The sequence below is a fragment of the Bos indicus genome, chromosome 22 (genome assembly GCF_029378745.1).
Source record: "Bos indicus isolate NIAB-ARS_2022 breed Sahiwal x Tharparkar chromosome 22, NIAB-ARS_B.indTharparkar_mat_pri_1.0, whole genome shotgun sequence".
Taxonomy (NCBI): Eukaryota; Metazoa; Chordata; class Mammalia; order Artiodactyla; family Bovidae; genus Bos; species Bos indicus.
Window position 1 is genome coordinate 50,330,162 of NC_091781.1, and position 12,479 is coordinate 50,342,640.

At 60.1% G+C, this 12,479-nt stretch overlaps 2 protein-coding genes across 2 annotated transcripts; one reads left to right on the plus strand and one right to left on the minus strand.

Moving 5' to 3' along the window:
* Nucleotides 1–615: 615 nt before the first annotated feature.
* On the plus strand, nucleotides 616–9,751 carry UBA7 (ubiquitin like modifier activating enzyme 7). Its single transcript, XM_019984899.2, has 24 exons — nucleotides 616–826; nucleotides 911–1,079; nucleotides 1,187–1,321; nucleotides 1,431–1,537; nucleotides 1,856–1,946; nucleotides 2,037–2,172; nucleotides 2,573–2,670; nucleotides 2,755–2,898; nucleotides 3,549–3,731; nucleotides 3,913–4,020; nucleotides 4,178–4,258; nucleotides 4,340–4,495; nucleotides 4,591–4,756; nucleotides 4,835–5,037; nucleotides 5,134–5,198; nucleotides 5,290–5,473; nucleotides 5,550–5,624; nucleotides 5,878–6,052; nucleotides 6,566–6,639; nucleotides 6,908–7,000; nucleotides 7,093–7,284; nucleotides 8,826–8,918; nucleotides 8,984–9,084; nucleotides 9,541–9,751. Exons 1-24 carry the CDS (start codon nucleotides 630–632, stop codon nucleotides 9,650–9,652), a joined length of 3,138 nt encoding a protein of 1,045 aa, XP_019840458.1. The 5' UTR covers nucleotides 616–629; the 3' UTR covers nucleotides 9,653–9,751.
* Nucleotides 9,752–9,918: 167 nt separating this feature from the next.
* Nucleotides 9,919–12,229, minus strand: INKA1 (inka box actin regulator 1). The gene is made up of 2 exons (XM_019984900.2): nucleotides 11,501–12,229; nucleotides 9,919–10,763 (listed from the first exon to the last, which is right to left on the minus strand). Exons 1-2 carry the CDS (start codon nucleotides 11,711–11,713, stop codon nucleotides 9,963–9,965), a joined length of 1,014 nt encoding a protein of 337 aa, XP_019840459.1. The 5' UTR covers nucleotides 11,714–12,229; the 3' UTR covers nucleotides 9,919–9,962.
* Nucleotides 12,230–12,479: the final 250 nt, after the last annotated feature.

Sequence of the window (12,479 nt, forward strand, 5' to 3'; positions counted from 1 at the left end):
TCGCTCTTTGAGTCCTGGAACGCATCACTGAGAGATCCTAACTGGCCTCCTGGGGCTGCCAACTGTCCCGGCTGTGCACTGTGGGCAGAGGGGAATCCCTGGTCCCGGAGGAGATGACTCCAGGACACGCAGGCACTCCCAACAGTGCTAGGCTGCACCCCAAGTCTGGGGTGAGCCCTGGATGTGGGCAGCGTAGCCCATGAGCTCTCTCAGCCTCTGGGATGGGGCTGGCTCTGCCCTCTAGGGTCTCTAAGTCTCTGTGTGTGGATAGGAGGCTAGGTGAGTCCTCAGGACAAGGGCATCCCCACCAGTCCTCTGGGCACGAAGCCCACCAGTCCTGTGGGCATGAAGCCCATTCAGACAGGGACCCCTGAAGAGGATAGGAGCTTGCAGTTCGGGACATCTAGGGAGCTACAGGAGACCACAGGGATCCCTCCCATGGCCCTGCCCTCTTTCTTCCTTAAGAGAAATACCTGCTTTCCCAGAGAGAAACGGATCCAGGAATTCTCTCCCCACTTGCCAGTGCCTTAGGGCTGCCAGAAGTCTTTGCCAAGCCAGGCTGTGCAGGACAGGCTGGAGGCAGGACTACGAGCCCGTTCAGTTTCACTTTCACTTTCGCTTTACCCGAAATGACAGAGGAACCAGGAAGAAAGCTGCCAGCTGCATTTTCGTTTCTGAGCCTTAGCTCCTGTTTGCACTGGCCACTGCTGGGCACTGGCTCCTGCTGGCATTGCCTCCTGTCTACAAGCCCTGCAGCCCCGGGCCTCAGGATGGATACCCTGGAGACCTCCAAGTTGCTGGATAAGGAGCTATACTCACGGCAGCTGTGAGGCTCAAGGAGGGGAGGAGAGCAGGGTAGCCTTCTAACCCCGGATTTCCAATTGCCTGCCCTCTTTCTTCCCACCCACAGGTATGTGCTGGGCTTGCCCGCCATGCAGAGAATTCAGGGAGCCAAGGTGCTGCTGTCTGGCCTGCAGGGCCTGGGGGCTGAGGTGGCCAAAAACTTGGTCCTGATGGGCGTGGGCAGCCTCACTCTCCATGATCCCCACCCTACTTGCTGGTCTGACCTGGCTGCCCAGGTGAGGCTCCTGGGGGGCGGGGGGGAGAGCTTTGGGTTTCCAGACCAGGGTGGGGGTGGGGCCCAAGAGAAAACTCCTTGCTAAAGTCAGTCTGGGCATCTCTTTAGTTTCTGCTCTCAGAGCAGGACTTGGGAAGGAGCAGAGCTGAGGCCTCTCAAAAACTTCTGGCTGAGCTCAATGGAGCCGTTCAGGTGTCCGTCTACACAGGCGACATCACCAAGGACCTGCTGCTGGATTTCCAGGTGCCCTCCCAGCCCTACTTTCCAGGCCAACCTCCCCCACCCCCAACCCTTAGCAGCAGAGTGGGCTCGAAGTGGTTCTGGCCCTACTGATCTCATGACGTCCACTCAGGTGGTGGTGCTGACCGCCTCGAGGCTGGAGGAGCAGCTGAGAGTGGGCACCTTGTGCCACGAGCATGGAGTCTGCTTCCTGGTGGCAGACACCCGAGGCCTTGTGGGGTGAGATGGCTCGCCCAGCCTGCCACATCACAGGCAGCGAGCGATCCCAGTTCCAGGCTTGCTCCAGAGCTCCTCCACCCAACCCCAGGGCTGTTCCCCACTTTCCCTTCTTGATCACAGTCCCCAGTCCCATTCGTCTGCTTCCTCTACCTCAGCCTCCAGACTTGTTCAGTACATCTTTCAACCTCCAGTTTCCAAGCCTCTCCCAGCACTTTTTCCCCAATTCCTCAGGGCTTGCCCTAGTGCCTGTTGCCCTTCACCACAACCGTGGCGGTTAAACACTGAGTCAGCTCAGTGACCCCTGCCACCCCACCACAGGCAGTTGTTCTGTGACTTTGGTGAGAACTTCACTGTGCAGGACCCCACAGAGGCAGAACCCCTGACGGCCAACATCCAGCATATCTCCCAGGTGGGTGCTGGGGTAGGGGGCACTACCCCTACTGAGGATCCTGTGAAAGGCAGGGCTAGGCCCCCCTGAGCAGGCCGCCTCTCATCACAGGGCTCCCCTGGCATTCTCACTCTGAGAGAAGAGGCTGGTACCCACCACTTCCACACAGGGGATTGGGTGACTTTCTCAGGCATTGAGGGCATGGTGGAGCTCAACGGCTGTGATCCTCGGCCTCTCCATGTGCGGGGTAAGTCAACCCCACTCCAGGCTCAGCACCCAGGCTCCTGTGGGGGTGGACACAGCCTGGTTTTTGGAGATAAGGTCTCTCTCTACCTTCCTCAGGGCAGAGCCACATTGAGAATTTTGTTTTGTTTTAATCATTTATTTGGCTGCCTCGGGTCTTAGTGGCAGCGTGTGGGGTCTTCCATGGCTCTAGCTGTGGCCTACGGGCTTAGTTGCTCCATGGCATTTGGGATCTTATTTCCTGACCAGGGATTGAATCTACGTCCCCTGCATCACAATGCGGATTCTTAACTAACTGGACCACCAGGGAAATCCCACCTTGAGAATGCTGAGGCAAGACAGGATGGGCTGTGGGGAGCTACTCAGGTTCAGAAGTCATGCTGACTAGGCTCAATCTTCCCCAGAGGACGGGACCTTGGAGATTGGCGACACAACAGCTTTCTCTTGTTACTTACGTGGCGGGGCTGTCACTGAGGTCAAGAGAGCCAAGACTGTCAGCCACGTGAGTGCAAGGTCATCTGGGGTTGGGTGCCTCGAGGGGCCCACAGTGTTCTGGACCTGACCCTAAACTGAATGCCCTCTGCAGGAACCCCTGGACACAGCCCTCCTTCAACCCCGTGTGGTGGCCCAGAGTGCCCAGAAAGTTCGTGCCCGCTGCCTGCATCAGTCCTTCCGCGCACTGCACAAGTTCCAGCAGCTCCATGGCCGCCCTCCCAAGCCTTGGGATCCTGTGAGTGGCCCCGATGCCCCTCTCCCTAGCCTCTGTCTTAATGGGGCCTCACCTACCAGGAGGTGACTGACTATCTTACGGATCCAAGTTTGAATCCAGAAGCAGTGTCCCACTCATATAAAGAAGATAGGATGGGCTGCAGGGAGCTGATAAATAAACACTTATCTCTAGACCAGCTGTTCTAAGTTGCTCAGTCGTGTCTGACTCTTTGTGACCCCATGGACTGTAGCCCGCCAGGCTCCTCTGTCCATAGGGATTCTCCGGGCCAGAATCCTGGAGTGCGTTGCCATGCCGTCCTTCAGGGGATCTTCCCAACCCAGGGATCAAACCCAGGTCTCCTGTGTTTCAGGCAGATTCTTTACCATCTGAGCCAGCAGGGAAGCCCAGACCAGAGGCTGAGTTCATGAAGGGGCCAAGCACAAAGCCTGGGGACTCATGCCACTCCCCACCCTTCAGATCTGGTCTGGCAGCTGCTCCCAGGTTTGGGGAGCCTCCAGGGCTATTGTTTGGCACCAGGCATTGTCTAGTGGGGCCTTCCCACTCAGGCTTCTGCTTCCTCTTCTGTGGAACAGCGGGGATGGCTGCCTGAAGGATTCAAATGTGGGGTGGAGCTCAGGCTGGGTCTGCTTTAACAGAATTCTACCCACTAGGTTGATGCAGAGATGGTGGTGGACCTGGCCCAGGCCATGGGACCACTGAAGGGGACAGAAGGAGAGCCTCTGGAAGAGCAGCTGGATGAGGCTCTGGTGCGGACAGTTGCCCTGAGCAGTGCTGGTGGCTTGAGCCCCATGGCAGCCGTGCTGGGTGCAGTGGCTGCCCAAGAAGTGCTGAAGGTGGGCACAGGCAGAGACAGGGCGGGGCTGGGAAGGGTGCAGAGGTCACTGTGGATGCCACAGGGTGCCCAACACTGGACAGCAGCCTTAGGAGCTTCACCAACCTGGGTGCAGCCCACAGCCAGGATCTCAGGGGATTAGGAGGTGCCAAGAGTCCCTGGACTAAAGCTCTGACTTACAGGCGATCTCTGGCAAGTTTATGCCCCTGGACCAGTGGCTGTACTTCGATGCTCTGGATTGCCTTCCAGAAGATGGGGACCCCTTTCCCAACCCTGAGGACTGTGCACCGGTGAGAACCCGTGGTAGGGATGCAAGCCTTAGCTAAACTCAGGACGCAGGGAGAAACTTGAAGAATGGTCCTGAGGTCCTGACCTGGAAAACTGGAAGTGAGAGGGAGACCCAGCACAGGCCAGCGGGCGTCACCAAGCCCTGTCTGTGTTCCCTAGAGACGCTGCCGCTATGATGGGCAAACCGCAGTGTTCGGGACCAATTTTCAGGAGAAGCTGAGCCACCAGCACTACCTCCTGGTGAGCGACGTGGTGAGGTCGGGAGTGTGCGGAGGGGTGAGGCCTGGCGCTCTGGCTAAGTTTGCTCTTGTCTGCCGGCAGGTGGGTGCTGGCGCTGTTGGCTGCGAGCTGCTCAAAAGCTTTGCCCTGATGGGCCTGGGGGCCGGGGACGGTGGAGGCGTGACTGTTGCCGACATGGACCATGTGGAGCTCTCCAACCTCAGCCGGCAATTCCTCTTCAGGTCCCAGGACATTCATGTGAGTGCCGACCCTTCCCCACACCCACGTCCTGGACTGTCCTCCCACAGTACCCCCCTCCCCCCACTCCCAACATCTTCATGCTTTCTTCTCAGAGGCAAAAGGCAGAGGTGGCTGCAGAGGCCACTCGCCGCCTGAATGCAGACTTGCAGGTTACCCCACTCAACCTCCAGCTGGATCCCACTACAGAGGACATCTTTGGGGATGACTTCTTCTCTGGTGTGAATGGCGTGGCTGCTGCCCTGGACACTTTTGAGGCCCGTGAGTGCCCAGCCTCGGAACTCACTCTTGTCTGAGGCTGTGCCAGCCCCACTTCTGACCCTTTGCCTCCCTTGCCAGGGGACTACGTAGCTGCTCGCTGCACCCATTTTCTGAAACCACTGCTGGAGGCGGGCACCATGGGCACCCGGGGCAGCGCTAGCGTGTTCATACCGCACGTGACTGAGAACTACAAAGCCCCCTCTGATGCAGCTTCTGAAGATGCCCCCGACCCTGTCTGCACCGTGCGGTACATTCCTGCCACAACCGAGCACACCGTGCAGGTGGGAGGCACCCCAAGACGCCTACCTGCCTGGCTCAGTCCTCTGCCCCAGACCCATTTCCTAACTGCCACCTCATGGCTGCTCCCTCCTCCACAGTGGGCCAAGGGTGAATTTGACGACCTTTTCTGTGAGTCTGCCAAGACCATCAACAGCCACCCACAGTAAGACCCCCGACAAGGGCGAATGGGAGTCCAGGGTCCCTAAGACCAGGAGCCTCAGGGCTTAGCCTCAAGCTTTCCCAACCGTCCACAGGGCACTCTCGTCTCCAGAAGACTTGGTTAAGTCACAGAAGCAGCCCCTGCTGCAGACAATGCGGGGTGTCCTGACAGAGCGTCCGCAGACCTGGCAAGACTGCGTGCTGTGGGCCTTTGGCCACTGGCAGCTCCGCTTCCATTATGGCATCACACAGCTGCTGAGGACCTACCCACCTGACAAAGTGGGTGGCTGGCGGTCAGGAGGCTGAGGGCTTGGGGGCAACTGGACTGAGCCCAGCAGCCTCTGTGTTTCCCTAGGTGCAGGAGGATGGAACTCCATTCTGGTCGGGTCCCAAACAGTGTCCCCAGCCCTTGAAGTTTGATGCCAGCCAAGTGAGTGGGGTCCCTTGGCAGCCCTGAGATGGAAATGTGGCCCCTCAGGGCAGAGGTGGGCACCTCTGTGTTTTGTAGTGATGCCGAGACGCTGAGAGGGAGACAGCCACGTCTGTGCACATGTGGGTGTCCAAATGGGAGGCGGAGGCAGGCCCTCCAACAGATCTTCAAGTGGGCGGTGGCCCCCGCCCCACGCACCCACACACGCTCACTCAGGCCCATGCAGCTGCCCCTGCTCTGGGTCTCATTGCAGGATATGCACCTCCTTTACGTGCTGGCAGCTGCCAACTTGTATGCCCAGATGCATGGGCTGCCTGGCTCACAAGACCAGACTGCGCTCAGGGGACTACTGAATTTGCTGCCACTGCCTGACCCCCAGAACTTGGACCGCATTTTTGCTAGTGAGCTGGAGCTGGATTCGCCTTCTGGTGAGTTTGGTGAGGTCCCCAGCCCTGACCCCTCTATGCTGCCACCCAAAGGCCTGAGCTTCCTCAGCCTGTGCTGCAGAAAGAAGATGGGTCTGGGGGCCCTGAAGCCAAGTCACAACCTATTAAGCCCTCTCACCTTGCTTCTCTCTAGCCTTGGATTCATCCCCTGGTCCTGGAGTAGGTCCTCTCCCTCCTATTTACCATCCTCCCCACCCATTCCCTTGGCCAACTCTCAGCAAAGGAAAAAAACCCGCAAACCACTGGGCCCTGGGGAGCAACTAGCTGTGGCTCCCCAGATGAGGACAGGGTCACCTAGGTGTGCATGTGTGTGTGCGGGCATACATACGTGAGGGCTAGGGCTGCCAGAGAAGAGATTGCACCATCCATCAAGGGGTCTCCCTGCAAGTGGTAAGTGACAGACTTGGCAGGGACCAAGGACAGGCAGGCAGGCTCAAGAAGAGTACAGGACTTGGGGGCTAAGGACTGTTTCAACCCTCCTCCTTCTCCCAACAGGCTGTAAGCAGCTGCATGAAGACCTGAAGACCTGGAGCAAGGGTCCTCCCCTTGAACCCTTGACATTTGAGAAGGTCGGAGCCCAAGTGGGAGTGAAGGGCTGGGCCAGAGAGGTTGATGGGGAAGGTCAAGAGCTAAGTAGGTAGCTTTGAAGTCCCTGGGCCTGAGTTTTCCTCCCTGAAGGAGCCCTGAATCACCTCAGCTTCCCTGAGCCTCCGTCTCCTTACCTGTTAAGTGGGGTGATGTGAGCCTCCACCCCACAGAATCGTGTGAAGACCTGTGCAGTGGCACAGGTTCGGGGGACTGGGACAGTGTTCACACGACTGTGCTTGGGTCTCATAGGACAATGACAGCAACTTCCACGTGGATTTTGTGGTGGCAGCGGCCAGCCTGAGAGCTCAGAACTATGGGATCCCAGTGGCCAGCCACGCTGAGGTAACCTGCCCCTTGGGGCTCAGGCCTGGAGGTGGTGGGTCAAACCCTAGCCTTAGGCCTTGGGCCCAGATCAGATCTCTTGTCCTTGGCAGACCAAGCGAATTGTGGGCCGGATTATCCCAGCCGTTGTCACCACTACAGCGGCCGTGGCTGGCCTGGTGGGCCTGGAGCTGTACAAGGTAGTGGGTGGACCACGGCCCCGCCATGCCTTTCGCCACAGCTATCTGCACCTGGCTGAAAACTACTTTAGCCGCTGGGTACCTAAGGCCCCAGACATCCAGAAGGTGAGCCCTGGACACCCCATCTGTACCAGACCTGAGTTTTCCCTGCACCTACCCAAACAGGCCCTACTCCAGCTTTAGGCCCTCGTGGGACGCAGACTCTGGGGGAGTCCTCAAGACTTCCTTCAGCTGCCTCCCTGCTGTACAGCCAGGCTGGGACCTGTCAGACACAGGAAGCAGCCGTCAGCCACCCCCAACCCCCAACCCTCCGGGTCTGGGGGAGCTGCAGCTTTAACTCATTAGTGGAGCCAGACATCCATCCCCCACCATCCCCGCCTTCCCTGAGGGGGAGGGGGGACTAGGGCCCAAGCCCTAAACAGAGCCTAACGTCAGGCTGCCAGGCAGGGGGATCCTCGCCCGCCCCCCTCAACTGAGTTAAAGGGCATTGAACTCACCAGCATGGGTGTGGGGGTGTGCAACCCTGTCACAGGGTGTGAGGGCACCCAGGTCTGGGCATCCCTGGCCCCATGGTGTGTGGCCATGGAGGAAGCATGCTTGCACATCTGTGTGCCAGAGGAGACTGCAGGGCCCTTTCATGATGTGGGCCTGCATGGTTTTGCCTGTGAGTACACGTGTGGGCTTGTGTGCATATGTGTTCCTTCAAGAGTTGGGCTGTGAATGCCCCAGCTGTGTACCCAGGCTCTGCAAAAGTTGGCATTTCCTTGGGGACACAGGAGAGGGTCTGGAGAGAATTCTCTCACCAGGGCAGAGGGGAGAGGTCATGGGCCGGCACTGGGCTTAGGCTGAGCAGCCCTGGGGGTCCCTCAGGGCACAGCACACAGAGCCCCTTTGTGAGGGCCCCTCCTCTAGCTAGAACATAAGCTGCCTTTGTCCATGGAGGAGGGGGAAGGGAGGGGAAGGGTCCCCCACATCACTTCTGGTCCTGTCTCAGCTTGACCTCGCTGTTTTCTGGGGAGCTGGCAGAACCCCTCTAGTCTTGGTCCCTGGCTGCCTGCCACCCTTATGCCCTCAGCTCTGGGTACCAGAACCCCAAGACTCAAGAAACAAGGAACAAAGGGACAGGAAGAGAGTCCTCTGTGGACTGTGTTCCCGCTGGAGTCACTGTGCCCCTCACCCATGTGTCTATGAGAAAGTCCAAGGCCCTGGTGGTAAAGAATTAGGGGACCGGATGTACACGCCCCCCCACCCTCTCTTCCAGCCTTGCATTTGAGGAACAGGCAGCTTTATCAGAGATTGCAGCAGCCCTGCTCCTGCTTCCTCGCTTCCTCAGGAAGCATTGCCCCCCCCTCCAACACACACACACACACACACACACACATACACAATCAGCCTGTGTGATAGATCGCCTGTTTCCCTGTGCAGGGGGCCCCATAGCCCCATTTCCTGTCCCAGCACAGGCAGGGAGGGTGTTGAGATTCTGGGCCTAGATCCCACGTTTCATCCCCACCCCCTGGCTTCTGCTTCCTGCCTCTAGTCCAGCTCCTCCCCTAGGAAAGGGGCCATAAGCTATTGGCAACTGGGGCAGGGAGAGGGTGTGTGTGTGTGTAAGAAGCTTCTCACTCCTCCTCACTGTCACCCCCCAGTTCCATCACCTGAAGTGGACCTGCTGGGACCGCCTGGAAGTGCCTGCTGGGCAGCCTGAGAGGACCCTGGAGTCGTTGCTGGCCCACATCCAGGTGTGCCCCAGTTCTGCCCTGCTCCCAGGCCTGTTCCCGCTGGCCCCTGACCCATATCTCTCTAGGAGCTACAAGGACTGAAGGTGACGATGCTCCTGCACGGGTCGGCCGTGCTCTACTCAGCAGGATGGTCTGAGGAAAAACAGACCCAGCACCTGTCCCGCAGGTGAGCCCACACCTGGCTTTAACAAGGCCCTGGAGGTTGGAGGTGAGGGATGTGCAGCTTCTCCTCTTCCCAACCCCATTTGGGCCCCTCACACCTTCCTGAAGTTTTCTTTTGCCAAATGGAGCCAGCAAACGGGCTGGGGGTGGGGGGAGGGCCAGGAGCCCTCTAGGAGGGGCCTCTAGGAGCTGCCTGCTTGGCCAGCCCCACCAGCTCCTCCACACCCTCCTCAGCTCCCCTTTCACGGCCCACTCCCAGGGGACTCACAGCTTCCTGCCTCCTGCTCGCCCCGCCAGCCGCTCCTAAAATAGTTTTCAGATGTTTCCTGTCTTGGGCTGCTCCTGCTCCTGGCTTGGGCTCCTTATGGCGCCCAGCACCCTGGAGCCCATGCCAGGACACTCTCTGCCTGTTACCGCTCACCTACCCAATCTCCCCACCCCTCTCCCCCCACACCACCAGGGTGACAGATCTGGTGAAGAAGGTGCCTGGGCAGCGGGTGCTGGTATTGGAACTTGGCTACGAGGGTCAGGAGGATGACACTAACTTTCCACGCTTGCACTACAAGCTGTGACAAGGCAGCAGCCCCACCACCCAGCTCCATCAGGCCCTGCGTCCCGAGCCCTGCATCCCAAGCCCACAGCAGACACTCAATAAATACTTGTTGAAGGAAGGTGTTCAGTGGACAGGATGGGTGTTGGAGCAGACGCATGGCGTGTGACACAGGCATAACAAGGACCCCTGCAGGGGAGGGAAAAGGCTCTTGCGATTCGCCTGCCTGAGTTGTGCATTGCAGGGCTGGTGCTGCCTTCTGGAACCTCGGGGGTTATGGAACCAGGATTGTCCAGAGAAAGGCCTTTATTGTCCCAGGCTGGAGGGCAGGGTCAGAGGTAGCTGACAACATCATTGCAAATGATGGGCTGCCGACTGCGGCAACTCATGAGGGCTGCAAAGCGTGAGACATCCGCAGGTAGTTCGGGTTCTGGGCGAGGTGGGCATGACAGTCGCTTTCCTGCCAGCGCTGCCCGGCGCGCCCTGGCCAGCTGGCGCCGCAGCTGCTCAGAGAGGCCCAGCAGGAACTGGGGGGGCCGAGCACGCGCACGGGGCCCACCCCCATTGTCCCCCTCACCCGCTGCCTCAGGCAGCTCCATCCAGTTGTGCACCAAGTCCGCAAAGCAGTTGTCCCCCAGCACCAGGGGCTGGCGACTACGACCCCTGCTCAGCAGGGCCGTGGTCCAGTCCTCGGCTTCCAGCCCCCGCCAGTGCTCCAGGCAGGCATCTGGGGTGGACTTGGGCCGTGGTCGGTGGACAGGTGGTACCCGGGCCACGGGCGCTCCGCCAGGCTGGGTGACACCACTGGTTGAGAGGCGCTGTCTCCGGAGGGGCCATGCTGAGGGTGCTGGGTGCTGGGGTATGGGCAGCTCTTCCTCTCTCCATGTGCTGCCCGACACCTCTGAGAAGCCGGAGTCCCAGTCCAGGCCGTGCTCTCTGGGACCCCCCAAGGCTTCACTCCTGTCTCCTGTCACCCCTACTTCGTCATCCTCTTCCTCCACACCACAGACCGAGTCCTCTTCCAACGCATCTGAGGCCCTGAGCTGGTGTTTGAGCCGCACGCCTGGGCGGTGTTTGGGGGGTGGCGGAAGGGGACCAGGCATTGGGGGTGAGCCAGTGTCCCGGCCACACAGCTGTGGAAGAAGAGAGGGCAGAAGTGGTAGGAGTAGTGCTGGTCACTCCGGCCTGCCTGGTCAGGCCAGTTCCAAAACAGAAGGCCCAGGAGGGCTGGGCAGGCCTGCAGGCCTCAGCAGCAAGGCCTCTAGCGGGCACCGGGTCGGCATGGGGCGCTGGCACACGAAGCTCGTGTGGCTCCCATCCGCCGACCTGGTGGCAGTCCGGCAGGCTGCAGCACGCAGAGCCGGGCAAGTTGGTACCCGCCACCAGGGCGGGAGGCAGGGTTGTGGGCCTGCATGGGGAAGTAGGTCTCGCTCAGGGCTGGAGGGGTATCCTGTGCCTCTTGAGGGATTCAGCTCCCCAAAGCCCGCAGCCTCTTTCAGAGAAGGAAAGAGCACCTTCTAGGAAGACAAGAGGTACACGCCAAACTGGAATAAGGGGCATCGGTAGTGGCGCCACTACCTTTTTAGTTCCTTAAAACCCCCCTGTTCTGCCCAAGAAGTTTCTCCCCCACAACTTCCTCCGTTGCGCCGGCAGCACGGCCAGCTGGGCGGCTGTTACTTGATGCCCAGCGCAGCTCCCAATCGTCCGAAACCCGACGCGGGCCATCTGGGCCATCTACGCCGCCCCGCCCCCATCCTGTCTTGGATGGGCACTCGGGACAGCTTCCCCCAATCCGAGTGTCGTTCGGGTAGGAAGGCAGCCGAGCACCCCACACAAGTCCTCACGAGCCACGCCCGCCCCCAAGCCTCACCAGTTCCCAGCGCAGCTGGCCCAGGAAACTGTCAAGCCGAGCGCTGTGCATGTCCGTGCCGCAGCCCCCTCCAGGCCTGCCAGTTCCTCTTCGAACTCCAGCGAGAGCGGTGCGGAGAGGGCTCGGCGGGCCGGCCAGCGGCGCCCTTGCCCTCCGCCTGTCTCCGCGGCTCCTCCCTCTCCCCAGCTCTTGCCGCCGCCGCCACCCCAACATCTGGCGGCCCCGCCCCGCCCCTGGCGCCCCAGCCAATGGGGATGGGGCGGGGCTGGTGTGGCTCCACCCCCGGGGCCCTGCCGGGTGGGCGAGCCTGACGCCCACTACCCACTCCCTAGAAGCAGCTCTTATGGGGAAGGAAGGGCGGGACTGTAGCTGGAAACCTGGCGGGATCCGGCCCGGGAGTCCTCGTAGTCCTGGGCCGTTGACCTGACTCCCAGGACAAGTCGCGACCCTGCGGTAGCCTCAGTTTCCCCATTTTTTCCCAGGGGAAAGTTGTGGTCCCTCCCGCAGGGGTCCCTGGAGCGTACGGGTACCGCGGCTGCACCCTTGAGCGGGTAGATCGGGCCCAATCGTCGGGTTCGGCAGTGCTGTGGCCCACTCGTGGTCCGACCCACTAAATCCGCTCCTGGAGCCGGCCTCCACAGTCCCTGGAAGTCATGGGAGGGGTCCGGACCCTCTGAGGACTCAGGGAGCGCAGAACCTCGCTGCAGCACCGGGCAGGAGCCCGGGCCAAGGCCCAGCCTCCCACTCCCTTGTCTCTCGCCTCGGCCGAGCTAAGCAGGGCTGCCCTCTCGTGGGGATTCCCAACACCCGCATCCTGTCTATCCCGGACTACAGGCAGGCTGAGTGAATGCAGGGGTTTACAGCAGGGGGTTCTTTGACCAAAGGATTAGAGCCTGTTCCCTGAGGTGGCTAGGGCTACGTTCAACGACACAGACTAACTGGAGACAAACTAGATAAGTCAGTAGACAGCAAAATACCA